This window comes from Schistocerca cancellata, chromosome 2, assembly GCF_023864275.1.
Source record: "Schistocerca cancellata isolate TAMUIC-IGC-003103 chromosome 2, iqSchCanc2.1, whole genome shotgun sequence".
In the NCBI taxonomy this organism is placed as follows: Eukaryota; Metazoa; Arthropoda; class Insecta; order Orthoptera; family Acrididae; genus Schistocerca; species Schistocerca cancellata.
Genome location: NC_064627.1, coordinates 578,069,768 through 578,093,704, shown reverse-complemented (window position 1 = coordinate 578,093,704; position 23,937 = coordinate 578,069,768). Strand labels below are relative to the sequence as shown.

The 23,937-nt window shown below is 42.3% G+C and overlaps 1 protein-coding gene across 1 annotated transcript in view; it reads right to left on the bottom strand.

The window, feature by feature from the left end:
- The window catches only part of LOC126156662 (sodium/potassium-transporting ATPase subunit beta-2-like), a 121,977-nt gene extending 99,028 nt beyond the window's left edge, over window positions 1-22,949 (bottom strand). The window contains exons 1-2 of the mRNA XM_049916325.1: window positions 22,791-22,949; window positions 22,241-22,342 (exon numbers count right to left, since the gene is read on the bottom strand). Of these exons, the coding sequence (XP_049772282.1) occupies window positions 22,241-22,342; window positions 22,791-22,949 (261 nt within the window). The remainder of the gene's footprint in view (window positions 1-22,240; window positions 22,343-22,790) is intronic.
- Window positions 22,950-23,937: the final 988 nt, after the last annotated feature.

Below are 23,937 nucleotides of genomic sequence, written 5' to 3'. Positions count from 1 at the left end.
TTTTTTCTTTCCACGCGCTATAAGAGATTAGAATAATAGAGAATTGTGAAGGTGGTTCGAAGAACCCTCTGACAGGAACTTAAATGTGATTTGTAGAGTATCCGTGTACATGTACATACGCTCCTCATAAAATGGACTTCTCGGCCGGCTGCAAACCCTACAGCCTCCGCGGGCAGCCCGTAAGCCGCCTCACCTTGGCGGCTGGGTTATGTTTCACGGCGGCCGAGTGGTCGTGTTAATCGACTCAGCAGAACGATCTAACGCCTTCAGCTACTCGGTGTACCTGTGACTCTGTTACACAGACAACCAACAGCTGGGCTGAGTTATAAAGCAGTGATTGGTTCATCACCCTCGAGATATAGCTCTACTGCACGTTGTTCATCTTGCGGAAACTAGATAAGCAGATATCCGTGATATGAAGAGTCTATGCAGCTGGAGTTAAAGTAATTGCGCCCAAAAACTGAACCTCTAGAATCAAATGTGCGGAGCGGATCGTTATTTGCGATCTTATTTTATGGCTACGAAGTCAGTCATCCGAGAGTTTCGTACCGTGCGAAGTAGTGCAGTTGTCTAAGTTAACGTGGACTTGCATTCGGGAGTATGGTGGTCCAAATCCACGTCCAGACACAAAAATTCAGGTTTCCCGTTGTTTCCATAGATTTTCCAGGCTTCTTTAATCAGACCTCGTGCTCCGTGTCTATTCACCGCATTGGAGTCGGCATGCTAAACACGAATATTCCTTCCCACTTCTTCTCGGGATTACAGCCAGTGACCGTGTTAGCTATTTGATTTTTCCGGTTTATTTATATTCACTGCTTCCGCGAATATTAGTAACTGTGATACAGCCCAGTGTCTCCATCAAATACGTTCACATAGCTTTGCTGCTTCCACATACCCATTCAGAGAAACTCTGGTAATACTGTTATGGAGAGATACGAGGGAAACATAAACTCCTGATAAGTGTGAGATATTGCTTCGAATCTCGGCCTGGAAGAACCTTTCAGATGCTCCTAACATGAAGAATGCTGCAGGAAATGCACTGTTGGCTTGATCTACTTGATTATTTGATTTCAGTGTTGTTACGTATATACTGTAGACATACACTGCCGTTTTTGAAAAGTGCAACAACGAGAAGGAATTAACCGAATAGCGCCACACTTGGTGGAAGTGGCGACGGGTGTGCAAGCAATACGTGATACGTTTTGCAGTGAGATGGGGTACACGTAGGCCGAGCAAGGCCCTCCTGTATCGGTCCGACAGGGTCGGTGTTGCGCCTAGTGTAGTCGGTGCAGAGCTGTCACACAAGGTGGAAACAATACAGTGCGTGCCAGTATGCCTCGTCGAAGTCAAAGGGAGCCATATCGGCATATGAACAAGTTAGAACGGGGCAGAATGATCGATCTCCGGGAAACGTGGTTGTCATACCGTGACATTTCGGCTCGCACAGGGCATGCTGCTACGACAGTGATGCGTGTGTGGAAGCAGTGGATAGAGGAAAGTCGTACGCAGCGACGAGCGGGAACTGGACCACGGAACATGACCACAGCAAAGGATAACCGTCATGTCTGCATCGACGGTTCGTCGCCGTCTGCTGCAGGTTGGACTGGTTGCACTCACGCCATTACGTCGGCTTCCATTGTCCAGAAACCACCGTCACTGGGATGCTGAGTGGCAACATGTAATCTTTTCGGATGAGTCCCGCTTCAACGTGTCCTACAGTGATCGCCGCATACGTGTCCGGCGGTAACGGGGTGAGCGCAACTTGGAGGCCTAAATTGTGGAGGGGAATAGCGGACAAACACGAGCTGTGATTGTTTGGGGCGCCACTGGTTACAACAACCGATCTCGTCTCGTACGTATTGGGGGCACTTTGAACAGCAACCGGTACCTAACGGAGGTTGTGGAGCCTGAGGTACTCTCCCTCCTTCAGGCATCTCCACAGGCCACATTTCAGCAGGACAACGCCCGGCCACATATTGCGAGGAATGCACAGGCCGCCTTCGATGAGCGACGGGTACAACTTCTTCCCTGGTCTGCACGTTCGCCAGACAAATCGCCCATTGAACATGTCTGGGATATGCTTGGTCGGCACCTAGTGCGTCACGGTCCTCCAATAACTGGTGTCACGGATTTGGGCTCGGATACAAACTGCGTGGAGGGAAATCCCTCAGGAACGCATTCAGAACCTTACTGATTCAATGCCACGGCTTATAGCAGCTCTAATTGCAGCGCGTGGTGGCCACACGACATATTGAGTAGTAGGGCTCAAAGGACATGTACAGAATTGAAAAAGTAATCATTTGTTACTTGCCATGTACCTGTGGTATTAAATTAAATGAATTTACGCGTTTCCTTCTTGGTGTTACAATTTCCACAAACGGTAGGGTACTTAAATCAATTACCACAGTTAGCAACAGGTAGTTGCAACACAATAAATTTGCTTAAACATTACATCAGTGCAGCTGCTAGTAGCTAGTACAGAAGTTCCTTATTTGATCTTATAGCCGTGTTCCTCATCTACATGTCCTTTTTTCCCCACGTTGTACCTTGACTCTGCACCAGAGTGTGCGCTGATTTAAAATTTCCTGGTGAATTAAATCTTTGTATCGGACCGGAACTCGAACCTGCGACCTTCGCCTTTACTTAAGTCGATACCTCGTCTCCTACCTTCCAAATTTTACAGACGTTCTCCCGCTTACCTTGTGGGGACAGCACTGCCGGAAGTTTTGACACGTTCTTTATTACCAAACAGCTTCGTTCACATCCAGTTGGAGGTGCAAACTGTTCTTTGTCTCTCAGATATTTCCATACTGTATTAGTGGTTCAAGCATATTTTCAGGCATTTAGGATTCACAGAGGCAATCTACGTTTACATTCCAATTTATTCAGATCATAATTTGACGAGACACTCCACCAGAAGTTATGCACAAAACGTTATCTACCATAGCGAAGTAATTTACGAACGTATCGCAACGTTCTCTGTGCTTCTTGCAAGCATAATACTGAAGAATGCTCAACAGCTTAAGGCAAAGCTCGCGAAAAAATGAAAATTCCAACGGACGTAATATGCAGCACGCTGCAGTCACATAAATAACCTGGGCTATGCTTGGAATGTCTCATCGTCTTCTTCTATATTACACTGCCAACAGAGCTGTTTAGGTGTAATCTGAAGCACACAAAATGGAATGTGCAGTACGGGTGACACAGAGTAATTTCTCGCGAAATTCACTCGTGTCTTACGGAGAGATTAGTAGCACTGCATTCGTAGGCGGACGTAAAGTAACAAACATAATTTTTCTAAACTGACAAACAAAATACTTTTTCTAGATAGTGATATCTGAATAGATGAGAAAACGAGAAATGTGGAAAGGTGAGACTGTCCGAGGAGATGAAGTACACGACACGGACGATTCACTATTAAATGTAAAGGGAATCACAGTAACTGTCAAGAATAATCAGCGTATACAGCAGCCTTCGTGAAACAGATGGATGTTTCCAAAAACATCACGGTCACGTTTATCGGTAGCTACAGTTTCAGCTTACGAAACAGTCACCGTCTTTTAGGCCACTCAGAGTGTCAGCCATTTTCTTACGATATTTCCAGAATAACATTACTGAATGCACCAATTACCTGTTGCTTTCGAGTAGTTAAACGTTGTCACACACAGGAAATCATCATACTATCTACTTACCTTAGGTACTGCTATTGCATAGATTTTTCCTTTTTTTCTTCCCAGTCTTTTATTATTTTCCTCTCAAGAACACGGTTATTCTGGTGACAGGTATCTCATATGAGACTGCTACAATTAATAAAGCGAAAGGCTTCCTATTTAATTAAGAGAAGTATCACCATGGAAAGAAAGCAAACAGGTAAGATTACCCGTAAAATCGTTCCCTCTACCGACGTCCACAACTCTTAGTTGCTGTAATATCCATGATTTATGAACACTGTGTACAATGCAGCAACCAGGAGCAAGCGTCATTTCCCGACATACACTTGCGTCACTCACAACGTAACTCCACGACAGGCGGATGACTGGCCCTTTATTTATCTTTCCGTTTTGCACTGAGCTAGCAACTGGCAGTATGACGCAAGAGAGGTCCTCTCGCGCGGAAGAAAAGATTTGCACAGGCGCTAAAGTGTCGTCGTGAGGTAAGGGTTACCACCACCGTATTTTCTCTCTGGTCACATTAGAGAGCTGGACACAGTTCATGTTACTTTCAGATGCATTTATTTACGCTAGTTCCTCAATCATTATTTAATGAAATAGGTTATATAGCTACTTCTTTTGGATATAAATACTCGTAAGTAAGTGAGAAGTCTGAACACTACCAGATTTTCTGCGTTTCTTCAGTTTTCTGAGATCCGTAAGCAGCATTTCGCTCACGTTGCTGGGTAAATACGAGGCTGTTTACAATTTCAATTTTGAACAAAATACTGAGAAAATTCCTGTCTTAGAGGGCTACACATACTACTCGAGAATGCTCTCGATAAAAAATTATGAGAAAAGTGTTTAACAGTACGTAACGTAATGTACGTTCATGTGTGTTGTCATGTCTTCAGTCTGGTTTGGTACAGCTTCACGCCATCCTGTGCAATTCCCTTCATCTCAGCATAACTACTGCACCTTACATCAATTTGAACCTGATTATTGTACTCATCTCTCGGTCTTCCTCGACAATCCCCCCACCTCGGCCACACACACACACACACACACACACACACAGACAGACAGACAGACAGACAGAGAGAGAGAGAGAGAGAGAGAGAGATATTTCCCTCCGATACTAAACTGATGATGCCTTAATGTCTTACTATGTGTCTTATCAACAGATCCCATGTTTCAGTCAAGTTGTGCTACAAATTTCTCGTCTCTCCAGTCCTATTCTGTACCTCCTAATTAGTTACGCGATCTACCCTCCAATCTTCGGTATTCTTCTATAGCACTACATTTCAAAAGTTTCTATTCTCTTCTTCTGTAAATTGGTTATCGTCCATGTTTCACTTCCATGCACAACTACATTCCAAACAAGACCTTCAAAGAAGTTTTCCTAACATTTAAATCCATTTTTGATGTTAACAAATTTCTCTTCTTCGGAAACGCTTTTCTTCGCATTGCCAGTCTATATTTTATACACTCTCTACTTCGGCCATCATCAGTTATTTTACTGATCAAATAGCTAAATTCATCCACAACTTTTAATCACTTATTTCCCAATCTAATTATCTCGGTATCACCTAATTTAATTTGACTCCTTTCCATGATCCATCTTCTGCTTTTGTTAGTGTTCATCTTATATCCTCCATTTAAAACGCTTCCCATTCCTTTAAAGTGCTCTTCCATTTCCTTTGCCGTCCCCGACAGGATTACAACGTCATCAGCAAATCCAGTCTACGGGGTCCGCTATTTTCGTGATCCCTGTGTAATTGTTTTATTTAAGTTTGTGTTCGGACGACCTTCCCGTCGCACAGTCGTCACTTAACAAAGCAGGGAAAATAATGAGGAGGGAAAATAGTGTACGCCATCTGTCTGTGAATCGTGTAAACTTTGATGTGTGTGGCGTCGTGTTCTAACAGTTTGCGTATTTTGTTTTCTGAAGCAGAAATTGAGGATCAGCTCCCCACTTGTTTAAAGAAGCGCGGAAAACGACACTCAGGCTGGTACCAGTCGAATACTCCGTATCGAGAGCTAGCGTGTTACGCTACCCTAGCAGGTCACTAAACGGTTATTAACGCCATTTTATAGCTTCAAGCAGTTATGGACAAAGCAAAATAAAGCATACATAGCTTACATCAGCCTGATTTCTAGCGTTTAGTGGAACTGGTAAACGTATGGTTAGATATGAGTTTCATTCCATTCCTTGTCAGAACGAGGATGTCCGAGAACGAGTACTACTGTATTTTTGATAAGAAAATTGCAATAATGCTGTCCTTGATTTCCTCAGATATAACATGGTACTAAAAACAATGTGTTTTAATTTTCGAATTGAATCGGCATGCAAAATTTTGGATAGCTCCTGAAACCACTGCTCCTTTAATAGTACACACGAGACATCACTAGTGTTTGGCAACGTATAACCTACAAATTACAGGAACAAGCGACGATGTGTACTGTATCTTGTGTGTGTTGCGTGCAGATCGAACGACGCCGTACGAGCGTCGGGCTAGCCGCCCTCGTCCTATCGACACGATAACTGGATGATTCTGCTCTATTCCAGAGTTTTCCAGTAACATCTGGTCAAATATTTCAGCCCCACACAAACATAACTGACCGTATCGAAACCACTTCCCCAGTGAGCACCTGAGAGGAAGAACACTCTCATCACCAAATCTGTCCGTAAAAATGTTACTGCCCTTGAAATACTAAATGTAGCAGAGATAAAATACAGTGAGCGGAAGTTTATTAGCAACATGTGCAGAAACGAGAGTGTAGTTATAAGAGTCAAAGGATGTGAAATAGAATCAATAGTTGAGATAGGAGTGAAACTGATATATAGCTTAACAAAAATGGTTCAAATGGCTCTGAGCACTATGGGACTTAACTGCTGAGGTCATCAGTCTCGTAGAACTTAGAACTAGTTAAACCTAACTAACCTAAGGACAACACACACATCCATGCCCGAGGCAGGATTCGAACCTGCGACCGTAGCGATCGCGCGGTTCCAGACTGTAGCGCCTAGACCCGCTCGGCCACTACGGCCGGCTACAGCTTAGCCCCGAAGTTATTCAGTCTGTATGTTGAGTAAGGAGTAACAAAAACCAGTGAAAAATTTGGAAAGCAAATCAAAGTTCAGGGAGAAGACACAAAAACTTTAAAGTTTGGTTATGACGTTGTAATTCCGTCAGCAAAGGACTTGGTCAATAAATTGATGGCATTGGAGAGTGCCTTAGAGTGACGTTCTATGATGAATATCAACAAAAGTAAAATAATGGTAATGGAACGTAGCCTAATTAAACCAGGCGATGCTGAGGGAATTAAATCAAGACATGAGACAGTGAAAGTGGTCGGTGAGTTCGCTATTTGTGCAGCAATATAGCTGCTGATGGCAGAAATACAGAACGTAAAATGAAGAATGGAAATTTCAGGAAAAACATTCCCCGAAAAAGAGAGATTTGTTAAGTTGAATAAAAATTTAAGTATTAGGATGACTTCTTTGAAGGTATTTGTCTGGAGTGTGACCATGTACCAAGGTGAAACGTGGGAAATAAATTGTTCATTCAAGAAGAAATGTGGTGCTACAGGAGAATTGTGAAGACTAGATGGATAAATCGGACAACTAATTAGGACATACTGAATAGAACAGGGGAAAAATGAAATGTATGGCATACATCACCTAAAAGAACTGATCGATTGGTAGGATACATCATGAGGCATTATCGAATCGTCAGTTTGGAATATGCGGAATAGTGAGAGGCAAAACAGTTAGAGGAAGACATTGACTTGACTGCAGTAAGTATGTTCAAAAGCAGGCAGCTTGCAGTAGTTATGCAAAGATAGAGACACCTACAAATGATAGACTAGCGTGGGGAAATATGTCAAACCAGTCTTCAGACTGGATGTCTAAATAACAATATCATACTTCGAATTGAATCGGCGTGCAAAATTTTGGACAGCTCTCTAAAACACTGCCCTTAAACATTACACATGAGATATCGTTATTGTTTCGAAACGTATCACCGGCAAATTACCAAGAGAGAATGTACGACAGGCGTTCCATAAGTACTGCAACACTCTTTTTTTTCTAAAAACAAGTTGGTTTTATTTATGTTTCCAGTACATCTTATGTTCCTCACTCTTTTGGCTACAGAGCCCATTTTTATAAACAGTCTCCGTTTAATGCGACGGCCTTGCGTCGTCTTATTGAGAAGGCCGGTATGTCTGCATGATACGTCTTGCTGCATCAATAACCTCACCTTCATCCACGTACTGCGTCCTGCGGTGCATCCTTCACTGGGCGAAAGAGAAGGAAGCTGAAAGGTGCGAGATCGGACTGTAGTGTGAATGAGGATGAACAGCCCAATCAAATTTTGTGGGCTCCTCTCGGGTACACAGACTTGAGTTAGGCCTTGCATTGTCATGGAGAAGGAGAAGTTCGTTTGCATTTTTGTGACAATGAACATGATGAAGTCGTTTCTTCTTCCGGTTTCTGAGGGTAGCACAATGCTTTTCAGAGATGATCGTTACACCATAAGGGAGGACAACACAATAATCTCTTCAGAGTCAAGAGACTGTCGCCATGGCTTTACCGACTGAGGTCGCAGCTTTGAACTTTTTTTCGGGGGGAGAGGTTTTGTGGTGTCACTCCACGGACTGCCGTTTTCTTTTCCAGTGGTGAATCCACGTTTCATCGCTTGTGATTATGTTCGACGAAAAATTATCACGATCAGCCCCATAATGCACCAGCAATTCCGTACAGATGGTCCTTCGTTGCTCTTCATAGTCTTCTATTACAGTAGGTAGCGAAGGAACCCAGTGGGCGCAAATGTTTGAGTTCCCCAACTGGTGGACGAGTGTGTCAGCACAATCAGCAGACACGTCCAGTTGAACAGCGTGGTGTTTGATTGTGATCCGTCAGTCAGCTCGAGTGAAAGTGTGCGCACGTTCCAACATTGCAGTGATCACAGCTGCGTGCGACCGGCCGGCACGCGGGAGTTACGACAGGTCTGCGCGACCTCGTTGCGATGATTACAGACGCCTCGCCCAACGACTCACCGTGCTTTTGTTCACCGTCAGGTCTCCGCAGACATTACGCAAGTGCCTGCAAATATCTGTGATGTTCTGGTTTTCCGCCAAAAGAAATTTAATGTCAGCTCTCTGTTTGGAGACCATCTCCGTTAAAGATGCCATTTTGGAGGATACGTATAGCACCACCACCTATCGGAACTTGGTCAAACTGTAGGGGCTGAAGTGGAGACATTCCATGATGTCCCGAAACAAGTTCTGCGATTTTTCAACCGAAATCGGCCGAGAAAATAAATGCATATTGGACGCTCCTTGTGTATTTACTACCGTACAAAGATAAGCCGTTGTTTTTTACGTTGTTATCGAAAATCTCGAAAAGTTATTGACCGACTTACTTCAGATATTTACATGGTGATCTAATAAACGTTCGGACGAACATTAGCTATATATATGTATATACACCAACTACCGGAACTTCATTAAACTGTAGGGGCTGCAGTGGTCCCACAACAAATTCCGCAATTTTTCAACCGAAATCAGTCGAGAAAATAAATGTATATCATTACATAACATTGAACGCAATTTTAGCTTATATATATTAATTTGTATAGCATTACTTACGATTCTTCCTGTTTTTAGTTGGCATCGGTGTGTTCTCTCATCTCGTCACATGGAGGTCGAACTACCGCTCTATTTACGAAACATAACCATATTTTTTGTGTTTCGAACCTTTTTCTTCCCACTTTTCATTTTGTTTGCACTTGTTGTTTTGATGCACTGTCAGTCTTCTTTCACTAATGCAAACATAACACTGATATAGAAATAACTGCTTTGCGTTCATTGTGTATCTCATCCGGTTTGGTTTGTTTACGTACACGTACATGTTTCCAACCTAACGAAGTATATGCTGAAAACTAACGTCTATACCTTTCTATTATGTTTATATGTGCGTGTGCGTGTGTTTTATATTCCATGAATAATACATATCAAAACAAAAGTATGTCATAACGGTGACATTATAGATTCCACTGCTGATGCCTTAAAGTGAGCCGGCCGCTGTGGCCGAGCGGTTCTAGGCGCTTCAGTCCGGAACCGCGCTGCTACTACGGTCGCAGGTTAGAATCCTGTCTGGGGCATGGATGCGTGTGATGTCCTTAGGTTAGTTAGGCTTAAGTAATTCTAAGTCTAGGGGCTGATGACCTCAGATGTAAGTCCCATAGTGCTTAGAGCCATTTGAACCATTTGAACCTTACAGTAAAAAAAAAAACAAACTATTTTTAAATTGGAGGCAATCCTTCATGAGAGTGCAGTATATTTCAGTGAGGCACTCCTGATAACCTGTTACATGGCGCTTTGCAGTAATAGAAAAATGGTTCAAATGGCTCTGAGCACTATGGGACTTAACATCTGTGGTCATCAGTCCCCTAGAACTTAGAACTTAGAACTACTTAAACCTAACTAACCTAAGGGCATCACACACATCCATGCCCGAGGTAGGATTCGAACCTGCGACCGTAGCGGTCATGCGGTTCCAGAATGAAGCGCCTAGAACCGCTCGCTCACAAAGGCCGGCCGCAGTAATAGAAAACAATGACAGACATTAGAAGTGGTACTGAAGGTAATATGTATTCGTAGTAAATGTATGTATCATGAACGTGCTCCAAATTTGTTGGAGGATTCATATATATGTATGAACCCCTATGGTCTTAGCTGATTATAGTGGGACAGTCACTGAAATTTTCAGTTAAAAGGTAAAATCAGGGAACATTCGTGCATCAAGAACGAAATACGGCATCTCAAAATATATTTCAAGGAAGAAAGATTAGGATTATACGTCCCGTCGATGACGAGATCATTATAGTTAGATCACAAGTTCGGATAATATGAGGATGGGGAAGGAAATGAATTTTCTCCATTCCAAATTAACCACACCGGCCTTTAGGGAAAACAACTAAAAACTTCATTTTGATGGCCGGATGAGGATTTGAATCACTTTCCTCCGAAAAACAAATCCAGCATCTTAAGCAATACCCCACCTTGCTCGGTTTAGTGTGTTTCAACATGGAGTTTGAACATGAAAATGTAGCACAGAGAGTAACTGTAGGACAAACGTGCAACAGCGTTTGCTTGCGACATCAGACATCGGTTGACACATATTACGAGTGAAACAGAGATGTAGTAGTCGAATGCTGCAGATAAAAAAAAGAAAAAACGGAGTAATATCAAACCGTATAAACTTCGTTAAGTGATGTTAGCTTAATACGACTATTGTGCAGGGTGCTCAGGTACAGTCCGAAAAGCTTGTTAGGATGCTGCAGCGTAGGTTGTGCTGAGAAGTAATTGCTAAGAAAAGAAATCGATACGTTGTGCCGTTTCCGAGTTAATGAGCATTGAAGTTAGCCAATCAAGCCGCTGCGAGCGCAAATTGAAGCGACCCGACAGATACGAGTGTCAGTTGTTCTCACAGCTTAGATGATAGCGCACGAGACAGCATAGCCTTTGACTCGGGTTCGATTCTTCGATCCCATGTCCGCTTTTGTATTTGTATCGCTGTCAAATGGTTCAAATGGCTCTGAGCACTATGGGACTTAACTTCTAAGGTCATCAGTTCCCTAGAACTTAGAACTACTTAAACCTAACTAACCTAAGGACATCACACACATCCATGCCCGAGGCAGGATTCGAACCTGCGACCGTAGCGGTTGCGTGGTTCCAGACTGAAGCGCCTAGAACCGCTCGGCCACTCCGGCCGGCTTATCGCTGTCTTGCTCGGCTTTAGGCCACACCGTCTATGGCGGGCAGCTTGAATTTGCGCGCGCAATGGCCTGATAGGCTAGCTTCAATGTTAATTAACTCGGAAACGGCGCAACGTTTCGAATTTTTTCTTGCCAATTATTGCTCAGTATAATCTAACCTGCAGCACCCTTAGAAGCTTTCCAGATTGTTTCTAATAACCCTGTATTTTGATGATGGATATAAGAGTCATGTCGCGTTTGACTCCTCGTGTAATCACTGTACAACGTTTCAACATAAAGTCTCCGAGTGACAACTGTCCGTATATGCTGTACCTTTTACGTGTAACTAGTACGTCAGCTCAAAAATCCCGTCATTGCAGTAATGTTTGCGGAAAATACAAAACAAGTATCATGTATTAGTACTACAGGGCAACGAAGATACACTACCTGACAGAAAGGGAAGTACCCAGAAGACATGGTTGGATGTCAGTGAAACTTCATGCAGGACATCGGTGGATATATAAATGATCAGAGTTGAATATCTCCGTGACGGTTACCAGAGTACGTGCATACTGCTTGCGGTTGTTGTTCCAGGACTGGTAGGGTATACAAGGTGCCAGAACAGCGCGAGATGTTGAATTATGACTGAAGAACACTAAGCTGTTGCGCACTCGTGTCAGACAGTGTTATCAGCACCAGACAGGCCTCATTGAAGAACACTATTTGGCCGGCTGGTCGAATCGTGCAGTGTCTACGTTTCTGGAACATTCGGATGTGATAGTGGCGTGGTGATGGACTGGATAGGCACGTGAGGGCAGCCAGAGTCGTCGCCAAGGCCCTGGTCAACCACGTCAGCCACCATAGAGGACGATCGCCGTACTGTGCGTCAAGTAAACGGTAACCTTTCACATCTGCGACTACCATCCTGAAACAAGTAATGGATTCCTTTCCCTGCAACGATATGCGTCATTTCACACTATTGGTCGGGACTAGTAGCAGCTGGACTAGGGAGTTACTATGCCGTGCGTAAATTGCTTTTATTATCACAACACAAACAGATGCATTTGAACTGATGCGGTGACCAGAAAGCATGAACTGTCGACGAATGGCGTCGTACTGTCTTCAGCGATGAATCGCACTTCTGCACTACGACGGATGACCATCATCGGCGAGTATAGTGGCGACCCAGGGAGACGTCCGATCCTTCCACTGTTTTGGAGAGGCACAGCAGTGTTACTTCTGACGTCATAGAGCGGGGAGCCGTGGGCTATAATTTCTGGTGACTGAGGGAGCTTTGAAGGCACAACGGCACGTCTCGGACATTCTGCGTCCTCAAGTTTACCTCCTATGCGACAGTATCATGGTGTCATTTTTCAACAGGACAATGCTTCTTTTTCTTATGGCACGTTTCTCTATGAACTGTCTGCTTGATTAGGTTCTTTGGTGGCCGTCAAGATTCCCAGATCCGCTCTCGATACAGCATACATTGTGCCAACATGGACGTCAAATACGTCTCAGTGCCAAAATTCAGGATATCTAGAACCAGTTACAACAGTTGTGAACCAGTCTGCCTTAGGTTTTATGACCCCCTTCCCAAATCACTTAGTGAATTCATGCTAGCCAGAGGGGGTGCAACGTCATGTTTATAAATGGCCTTCTTACTGTCAAGTTCTTTCTAAATTTTACTCTATTTTGAAATCACTGAAGTAACATGAGACTCTTGAAGTTCCATTTCGTTTTCTTCTTCCTCACTGGGTCATTCCGGTTTTTTTTCTTTATTTTATTTCATTTATTTACTTATTTATTTATTTTTGTTTGACATTGTAGACGAAAGAACATACAGAGAGGAAGATCATTTCAGTTTCATACCTGTAAGATGACCGAAGAAAGCCATTTTAAGAGTGTGTGTGATACTTGACAGAAGACTCGCAGTGAGAAGTGCACCGTCATACACTAGTGTCTAACAGTTAAGCATAATCACGAAAAGAGGTCAGATTGCCTTATCATCAAATCGGAAGAATTACTGGACAAGCTGCAGCTCAATCACAAGACATTTGGCATACAACAGTGCCCGAAACATAACGCTAGAAAAATTCTGATAGCTAAGATACTCATTTGTACGGAAATAACACAACTGGGAAATCTCTACAACAACAAAAGAAGCTGTTAATAGGGGATATGGTTACCCCTAACAGCTACACATGCTGCACAGCGACATGGTACGCTCTCTACGAGATGTTTCAAGAGCTCTCTTGGCAGTGGTTGCCGTTTTTCAGTAAGAACAATGAGGAGATTTGAAGGTCCTCGATGGAGGCTGACAGGAAGTAATGCGCCTCCCTACTGCATCCAGGCATTTGTTATAGGATTCACACCCGGGGACCTCGCTGGCCAGTCCATGTGACTGATATGTTCACCTTCTTGAAATTCATCCACCAGAGCTGCACAATGGGGGCGGATGTTATCGTCTACAAGGAGGAAGTCTGACCCAACTGCACCTCTAAAAAGGCGAATGTGTTGCAGCAGTACCTCATCTCTGTACCTCTGAGCGTTTACAGCACTTGTCCGACAACCAAGGAAGATGTGCGGCTTCGTATGGCCACCCAATGCGATGCCTCCCCACACCATGACGCCATCACCACCAAACCGGTCTCTTTCCACGATCTTCCTGGGTTGTATCCGCTACCAGTTCCTCGCCAGAGTAATGTGTGATTAGAATCATTTTGCAAAGTGAAGCGAGATTCATCTGTAAAGAGCACATTCCACCGTTTATGGTCTAATTCGGACTCCACAACACACGGGTCCGTCTCTGCGCAGGAGTGAGCGGGATGCACACTGACGGAGTCAGACAGCCCTGCTATTCTGACCCTCCGTTACACAGTTTGTCGGGAAACAGAAACTCCTGAGGAAGTTGCAAGCTCTGCAGCCAATTGTCTTGCAGCGTACTCCGATTTCGTCGCAAAGTTGCGGCCATAAATTGGTCCTGCTGTGGGGAGGACATCTCTTGTGTCTCGAAATCATTACAACGCCTCATAGTTAGTTTGTGGCACATCCAAGGATACTGTGACTTCGGTCCGTGTTTGGTCTTCTTCCAGGCAACCGATTATTCCGCCCTGCAAAGCGGATCCAGATGACGTCTTTGTGGCATTACGTTGTCAATTTCACAAAGATACTATAGCTTACTCACAATGAACGAGCACGCAAGACTGAGACGTGAGCGGTCCCATGCAGTGTTTTAGAGTACCTTTTGATTATGCCGATATTCACAGCATGGAGTATTCGTTTCCTCTACAAAGCGAACAAGTGCGGTTCAGATAAACATTTATGGAGACTGTCTTTTCATTTTCGTGTTTTCGTGATAATGCTTAACTTCTGGACACTAGTGTACTTGTTCAACATGTTTATTGAAGAAGCAGTTAAAATATCAACGAGAGCAAAAGGGAAGCAATCACTTGCACATGATTTATTGATTACAATATTTTAGGTATGGATTCAGGAAAGGATATGAGTAGAATGAATGTAATTGCAGCCACGCTTAAAGTGTATAAATAAAGGGCGATCAGTAACGAAATAAAAGCGGTAGTAGTAGACAAGAGTGTCCAACAAATCACAATAAACTTGACACTCGGAACATATAAAACAGAAAACGTAAAAAATTTTGCTATTGATGAAGCATCATTTTTCAAGAAAATAGTTGCATATATGTTACTGAAAAGCGGGTAGTGCTTACTAAAGTTAGTTCAAGGACAAGAAAAGCCTCTAAACAAGAAAATCAATAATCATCAAAATGAGGAATGGTTTTGTTAATTCTTTTGCTTGGAGTGTGCTGCTCTTTGGAAGGAAGAGCTGTACAAAGAGTGCGGAATGTAAAGAACAAGTATTAGCGATGAATATGAGCATGTTTAGGGGAGTTTTCAAAATGAAATAGCCTCAGAGGAAAAACAGATGCCCTGCAGGAAAGAACAGAAGAAAGAAAGTTCTTCGAGAAAGCAGAAAAATGAAAAATAAAGGTCGTTGAACGTATAGTGAGGCATATAAAAACATTTCCTGAGGTCAATACTGGCTGAAAGTAGTAACGGGGGACCAGAAAACAGTAGAAGTACAATACCAAAGCTATCAAGCGATGAAAAGAGAGGGGGGGGGGGGAGGGGGCAGGAGGAAATGGATAGCGTAAAAAAATCCATACTGATGTAAAAAGTTGAAAGGTTTTTAAGAAGGAAGGAAGATTTTCACGTCCAACACCTAAGTGCCAACAAATTAATCGACGAACAAAGACACACTGTAGTGTATTCTTGTAGATACTCTCCGGAAAGCGAGTGTCATCGTGACTGAACGATTGATTGGGTACTATTTCATAGTGGTTCAAAATCTGCTTTGTTTCGTTTACTCAATGTGGTGTGCTCTATCATTATGAAATGAAGGTCGCAATGTGAAGAGTTCTTTCATCTGTTGCGAGAAGGTACATACTTTACTGCTGATCTCATACACAGTACATATTTCTGTTAAGTATCAGATAAGCAGCAAACTCGTCTAACACTCTATTGTTCTCTTGACTCTTCAGGCACTTGTGTATTAATCTCTCCGAGAAGCTATCAGATACACTGATGACGAGGCTCTTTTCAGCGATGAATGTCAAAACAACTTCAGGAATGCTAACGACACTCTTGCATTTGTTGGTCGGTTAGATGAGGTTCGAGATCTGTTGAACAGAGTAACACAAGATGGAAAATATTGAGGTTCGTGCCTCAACGCGAGAAACACAAAATTTATAGTTGTAAGCAAGAAGAATAGCGATATGGGCTAACGTATTACCAGAGTTGAAAGTCTGAGTATTGACAAGACAGTATACATGAATATCACCTTCATTTAAGACTGGGGCAGTTCAACTGAATTTAAAAGTTGTACTCAGATAGTTTATACATCTCAGTTCCGTTCTAAATAGGCGTCACCTAATCAGTGAAATGTGGGCCTACAGGACTGACCGAACTTCTAAATATGGTGGAGGATGGGAAAAGTCCTAGAATTCGCAAACAATACCAAGAAAGAAATTTACCGTGTCTCGGCCACAGGACGAGACACCCTGGAAAGTACGTGTTCCTATACCTTAAACTTCAAAGTGCAAAGGGTCGCCAGAGGCAATAATGTCTCGCACTGTAATTTTCAGGTGTTGGTTTCATGTTTCAACAAAAGACCATTTCCGAATGGCGATGTACAAAGACATCACTATCGAGTAGGCTGCAGATGTCTGGCAACGTATCGGGCCTTGAAGAAAGAGCAGGGACTCATTCCACCACACTACTTGTGTCTATTCCCACGGCTTGGGCAGATTTAGCACATGCCGCACCTGTCCAATCAGCTTATCGATCGCCAGAACCCCGCGCACTGAGAGCCAGCTCTTTGTTTCAGGAACACCGCTCCCGCTGTCTACTGACAAAGTGCAATTAGAGCTATAACATATTGTTACGTATCGGTGCTTTAATGCAACAGATGTTTGCTTCATAAAAGAGCTTTGAATAAGACAAAACAGGCTAGCGTAGACAACGCTGTCGTATACTTCCCCTACATGTATACTTTCCGAACTCATTTCCAGCGGCTACTTCTTAATTTCTCTGTTGACATTATGTCCTTACTTTACTCGCAGCTTCCTTTTTCTAATATCAAACGACAGATCGCGCTTTAAGAGAACTTCCTTAACAGTCACATGAAGTGTATTCGCAGTTGCGAATACGAACAACGATCGTGTATCTATGTCCGAAGAAACCTTGCACCGTTCTTCTTAACAAAACAGGCACTACAATATCGTATTGATCCGCCGACACCAGGCTGCGATTTAGAATTAAAATGTTCTCCCCCTGTACGTGAATTACATAATGGGTGTGCGAGTACAGACTGTGATGCAGGAACGAAGACATATGGAAGTTTGGGTCCGGTCGTCAGTTGCCAGGGGGTAGCCAAAGTGGTAAAGGCGACCGCTCACGTAAAGCGGGAAATCCGGGTTCAACCCCTATACAGCACAAATTTACCTCCTCATCATTCCATCATACAACTGATAGTTGTTCCCATTCGCAGCTGCGAATACATTGCATTTCTTTCACGACTGTAGTCGCTGCAGTGCGTCGTTCTTCTTAACAACACAAGCAATACCATAATTATTTGTAAGGTGATGGAAGGTCTCCAGCTTATTTTTGGTTGTCGATGAAAGTGATATGAGTCCTCTTTTTATTCGATGAGACGTACGTCATCCTTGTACACTGTATATTTTCTGACAATTGTCTTTAATTGTCGCTATGTGACGCCACGCAGGTTCTGAGTACAAGCAATGTGATGTTTGCCTGTCAGTAGTTTGTCATTGCTAGAGTAGCTTTCGCGTGTGTTAAGTGGCAATCTAGTGTCAGTCATGCTGCTGACCGGTTGGGGAAAATACGTAACAGAACACAGAGATGTAGATGCAGACGATGCTGGTTTTGTGGAAATATGGTTTCATAAAGACTGATTTTAGAAGTGTGAAGATATTGAGGTAATGTTGGAGATGCATAACTTGCACGTGCGTAATTTACGACGAGTTTGAGAAAGACAACCTTTTCCTTTGATTTCTCTTTGTTGATTCGGAACATTTAGTATGACTGTTGAGACTACATTAAATACAATTACCTGCTCACATGGCTTCGGCTCACAGTCATAGATTCATCACTCGTTTAGCAGTTTATTAACGAGTTACGTAGCAGAGTTACTTTTTTTGATAGAAAGTGAATTTTGTAAAGATTATTGTAGTCGTTAAAAAACCAGATTCATTATACAGTTTTTAGGTGCTAGTCACTTCCATATCATTCACTAAGTTCAGTTTCTTTCACCGTCACATTACTAAAGTTTTATTTTGTAACTGTGTGACACCGCATTCACATTGCACTTAGCGGACCAATAGTTACTTAAAGCTTAAAGTATGATATGCTTAGCAGAGCTGTTTTTGCTTTCATTGCACTTGGGCAAGGTTTTCTTTAGCTGGTTTTCTGCTGCGCTGCATTCTAACATTCACCACTTCCGAGCAGTACCGAGTTTCCACTGCCGCAAGATAAGACACGAAAGTTTGTTAGGACCAGTTTAACATCACTGTTAGAACACAGTAAGATTATCTACAGTCAACCATTGCGTTACAAATTATCATGAAAGTCAGTTCAGTTAAAGTTTCGTTCAGATATCATTTCTTTTGTCAGACATTCTTACTCTTACAGTGCTGTGCTACATGTTCGCGTGTGTGTCATTCAATATTCGGAATTTCACTTAGTCTATTTTTGGTCAGTACATTTGCGAGGCGTTTTAATAGGATCATTTTTGGTAATTATTCTTTCAGAGTTCTTATTTTCTTTTGTCAATTGTTTTGCAACATTTGCGATGTGTTACCTTCCGAATCGCTGAGAATACCACTTCACACTCACGCACAGGTAAAACTCTTGCTATGTCTCTCATGTGGTAGAAATACTTCGAGGATGACTAAGTCTCCAAACACCACAGAAATAAGTACTCCTCTCGAATCAGTATCTCCGTTCCAGAGAGTATACAATCCAACATGCCGGAGAGCTACTGATCGACTCCCAGATTTCGCGACCTTCCAAAGTGCTCCACGAAATTAGATCAGTCCGAGCAGTGGTGAGACTAGTCACGAACATGCGCAGAGGTGAAGCTGCGTTCCCGCAGAGAATTTTGTCGGTTCCAGTCGATTCTGAATGGCCTAAAGCTGTACCAGTTACGGCCAATGGCGATTTCCAACTCTTAGAACCTGTCAGAGGAAGTTCTTCCGGCATCTCCAAAGTGCAAAGGCCACAAAGCTAAATGTATACAGTGAGGAAGCACTCCCGTCAAATGAAACAAAATTCAGACTTATATAACTGGGAACTGGCAGGTGAATTTAAATATTTCTACATCATGTTAGGCTAAAGTAATGTTATTTGTTTTAGTGAGTTGTTTTAATTCTCTGATTTGATTTTGACATTATCAGCAAAGCAAGCATTAGTCGCCTAGCAGAATATTAAAGTTATTTTTGTCGGTTTACTAAATAAATTTTGCTTTCACGCGTCTGATTTTTTACCCCATGTTAGGATTCACTGATCAACTGAAATGGCCAATATTTTTCTCTGAGGCTGTCAATTCATCGGAAACACTTCATTAACAATTTATATACGATTCCACAATAAATAACGAATCATGAGGGAATACTCCGGCAGAATTAGCAACCAAAAACGCCACAATCAAAGTAATACGAGATAGGTCTGCTTCATCACGAACTTCGGCAGTGTATCCGCACACCAAGCTGGAGTACCAGTATGTTTTGTGATGTGGTTTACGAAAATCCGACGTTCTTGCTGTATTCTCTCGTGTTTTGTTTCCTGTATGACATACTGTACTGCTATGTGTATGAACATTAGTACACGTGTACCTGAAGGTCACTGACCAGTTGAAACTGGTTAGTAGTGCGAAGTAAAACATATCGCGCACAAGACATACTTCAGCACCTGTGTGTTACCTTCTCTAGGTACGTTATTTTTTTAATTAGAGTCGTTTCGTCTTAAATTTACAGAATATGCTTCTCTGGTAAATTGAAGACTGGTAGCATAATTTGTGAGTATATTTTGAAAGCAGTTGTTAATAACCATTATCCAGTCCACGTTTAGCTTGTTTTCATTAATACGCATTGATTAAAGAACGCAAAAACATCAGATCACACATTCTAAGAGTTTTTTGCTACAGTTCCTGCACTACAAAATTAACTGACATCCTACATGAATCTCGATAATTTAATGACGTAGCATAATAATTTGAACTGGATTACCATCTTCCTGAATTTAAATATCTAAAAAACAAGAAAGAAATGAGAGTTACTCGAAAACTAGTAATTCTGATATACATCTAGTGTTGGAAACTAGCTGTTTAGACTTACGGATTCAAATTAATATAATACGACAAAAACACATTATTAAATTGCAACTTGGAATGTGACACATTAAAGCATAACAATCTCAGAGTTTGTTCACACTGTTCTATCTCTTTCGTAGTAGTGTAATACATGTTCTGGTTAATCTCCCCATCTTGTTAAGACATAGTTCTCACTTAGAAACAAACCATGAGAGACATAATTAGTACAAAGCAATAGATACATGTAGGAGACCTCTCTTCCAGAATTCACACATTTGGCACTTGGCAGTGTTTACATATTGAGAACATCTAAGCCTGTTGGAAATCTACCAGTAAATTGAATGCATATAATAAAAAAGTATAAAATTAATCTCTATGTTCATATACCAGAAATCTTTACTTTTATAAAAACAGCCTTTTTCAGCTATGAATTCAGATGTCGAACTTGTCAGCCTAAATAAAAGAAATTATTTTTTCCTTGTTCAGTGAGAATGTTGACAGCTTATTCCTTGATAACTGTTTTCAAAATGTATTTTTCCATTGCACATCGAATCAAAAAATATGTCATTAGAAAAATTCCAGCATAAAAGAGATAAACAATCATGCAAGACTTAATATTTTTTGTGTACATGATCTCTAACGGTGCTAACGATTTCATTTGCTATTCTTGTGGGGGAAAGGGGGGGGGGGGGAGGCGGGAAGAGAGAGGGAATGTGAAATTGCAATAACTAATTGTTGCTCTTTACGCAGTTATTTCAGGTCTTGTTTATTAATGTATATATGAATTTTTATCACACTAAGTCATTCTCATTTGTGATGCAATGTGTCATGCCATAATGGACTTATTGTGTAAAACAAGATGTGCATACATTTTCGGAAAATGAATGGAAGAACCAAATGAGAAATATCAACAAGGAGAAAATACTTTTCTGAACCTTGTCGCGACCTTTTAAATTGTCATCTAGTTCTATGTGCTTTCTATAAATAACTATTGTATATGACTATTATATACGTGTACGTATAGGATTGGTACCTTAAAACTTTAAAAGTAGGTTAATTTGAAACCATAAACATAGGCAGATTGAAGGTAATACATTTATATATTGACGTGATATTTCGCGACTTTTACTACGTCATGTTGCACCAAAAACAACGTGATTTTGATAGACCATTTATGCATCAGGGCATTAAGCACAGCATTTTATTAGTATACAAATTACAATACATATACTGTCAAACACGAAACTTTAGCTTCGGAACGAAGGACTTGAAGGAAGTTTTGCGTTCGCAGCTAGCGTTACAGGTGATCAAACAAAGAAACATAGAGGATATGCGTTCGAGCAATGAAAGAACAATCACTAGTTGGAAACTCTTCATCGCAACAAAGTCAGTTCGCAAATTTTATCGGATATTCTCTTGTCGTAGCTTGAAGGAACCTATTATTTCACATTTAGGCGTCCAGCCAATCAGAATCAGGTGCAGAATGGAGAAATTTTCATTGACCAATCCCTGCTCTCACTCATAAAGCTTCTGTTAGGTGCTACTTCCTGGCAGGAGTTCCTCTGCCACGGATGTTTAAACAGATGGGTCATCATGAGGACATTACTCGCTCTTAAAATCAGCTTAATCGGCTACGACCGCCAGGCATTTAGAAGGATTGGGGAAAGACAGGCCCGATATTTTCAGGACGAACCGGAAACTAGCTGAGACGACTACAATAGCGAACAGATCTAGCACACATGCGTGCCCAGAAATATGATACGTTACAAGCTTATTTGCATTGAGGACCAACTCCAAGGCTCCGTGCGAAGAGTCGATCTTCTACAGATCCATCAGTATTCCGATATACTTTTTCAGGCGTTATGAGTTCAATGTTACAAGAGCGTCATCGGCAGACAACCTCACAGAACTTCTTACCTTAGAGTCTGCTTCATTGGCTATATATTCCTTAAGGTGGTCCGGCATTTCCGCAGGGAGTTTACTGGCCTTGTTGTAGCACTCCGGCGTCCAGTCGTTAATCTGAAACAGAGAGAAGGGCCCTCTCATAAAAAAGAAGAGGCCACTTCAGGGAGCGTGGCAAATATTTACGATGTTAGCTCTAGAATGGATGCGATGTGCACATTTTAGTGAGTTCCGTTGGGAGCGTCGGACTCTATATTTAGCGCCTCGCCTGTTAGCTATCAGCATAGTGGCTTCAAACGTTGTTAGGCGACCACTCCGGAAGCTCTCGCGGCAAAGCCTGCGGACACGTTAACGACGGCTGGCCGCGAGCTACCGCGTCCTGCCGGCTGCTTGCCTTGTTCTCCGTCTGTCGTCGCGCAGGTCTCGTGTGTACCTGCTGGCGTCCCAGGAATCACGCTGCCTCTTTAACGCAGTGTCGAGTGATCTCTCAGGAATCTTTTTTTCTTTTTTAATGTTCGAAAAGCCGTGTTTTCTCTGAAAAGAACTAGCTCATTGTTTCACTTACCTCTTCTGCAAAAATAAACTGCGTAGCCTGCCAGAATAAACGAATTCTGCGAAGGAACGTGCTGCCGAATGATGGGAAGCGGTAGTATGTCCTCACTCTGTAGCAGAAGGCGACTGCACAGACCTGACGAAATTCGTCGTAGTAGTGTGACCTCACCATCCCTCATGGGACGTAGCCCAGTCAGTATGCTTCGCGTCAATAACGGATGGGCACTTCTCTGATATTTAAACTAGCAGATTAATAAGTCACGGCTGCAAAATACTGACACGAATTATTTACAGAAAAATGGAAATGTTGGTATAAGTCGCCCTCGGTGGACGCCAGTTTGGATACCGGAGAAATATAGGGATATGAAAGTCCAAACTGATTCTACGACTTGCCTTAGAAAATAGGTTGAAGAAGGATAAACCCATGTTCATAACATTTGTAGATTTATATAAATCTTTCGACAACATCAACTGCAATTCACTCTGTGAAATTTTGCACTTTAGATTAGGTAAAATACAAGGAGCGAAAGGTTGTTGGCAACTTGTACAGAAAGCAGTTGTCAGACCTCAACGGAATGAAATGGAAGATATTGTTAAGAAGGGAGTGACACAGGACTGTAGTCTACCACACTGTTTTTCAGTCTGCACACGGAGCAAGCATGAGAGGAAACCAATGAGAGATTTGGAAAGGGAACTGGTGATCACGGAGAGGAAATAAATGCTTTTACGCTTGCCTATAACATTGTAATTCAGAGACGCCAAAGGACTTGGAGGAGCAGCCGAACGGAATGGATGGTGTCTTGAGAAAAGTTTGTAAAATGAACGTCAACAAACGTAAAACGAAGGAAATGCCAAATGAAATCAGGTGATATCGAGGGAATTAGATTAGGAAGTGAGACGCTATTAAGTAGGCCTACTAGATGAGTTTCGCTGTTTGAGCCACAAAACAGATAATGGCGGGGGTGGAGAGGATATAAATACAGACTGGCTATAGCAAGAAAAGCGATTCTGAAAAAGAGTACTTTGTTGACATCTAACATAGGTTTTAGTATTAGGAAGTCTTTTCTAAAGTTACTAGCTTGGAGTTAGCCTTGTATGGAAGCGAGACTTGGGCGATAAACAGTTCAGACAGGATGAGAATAGAAGCTTTAGAAACGTGG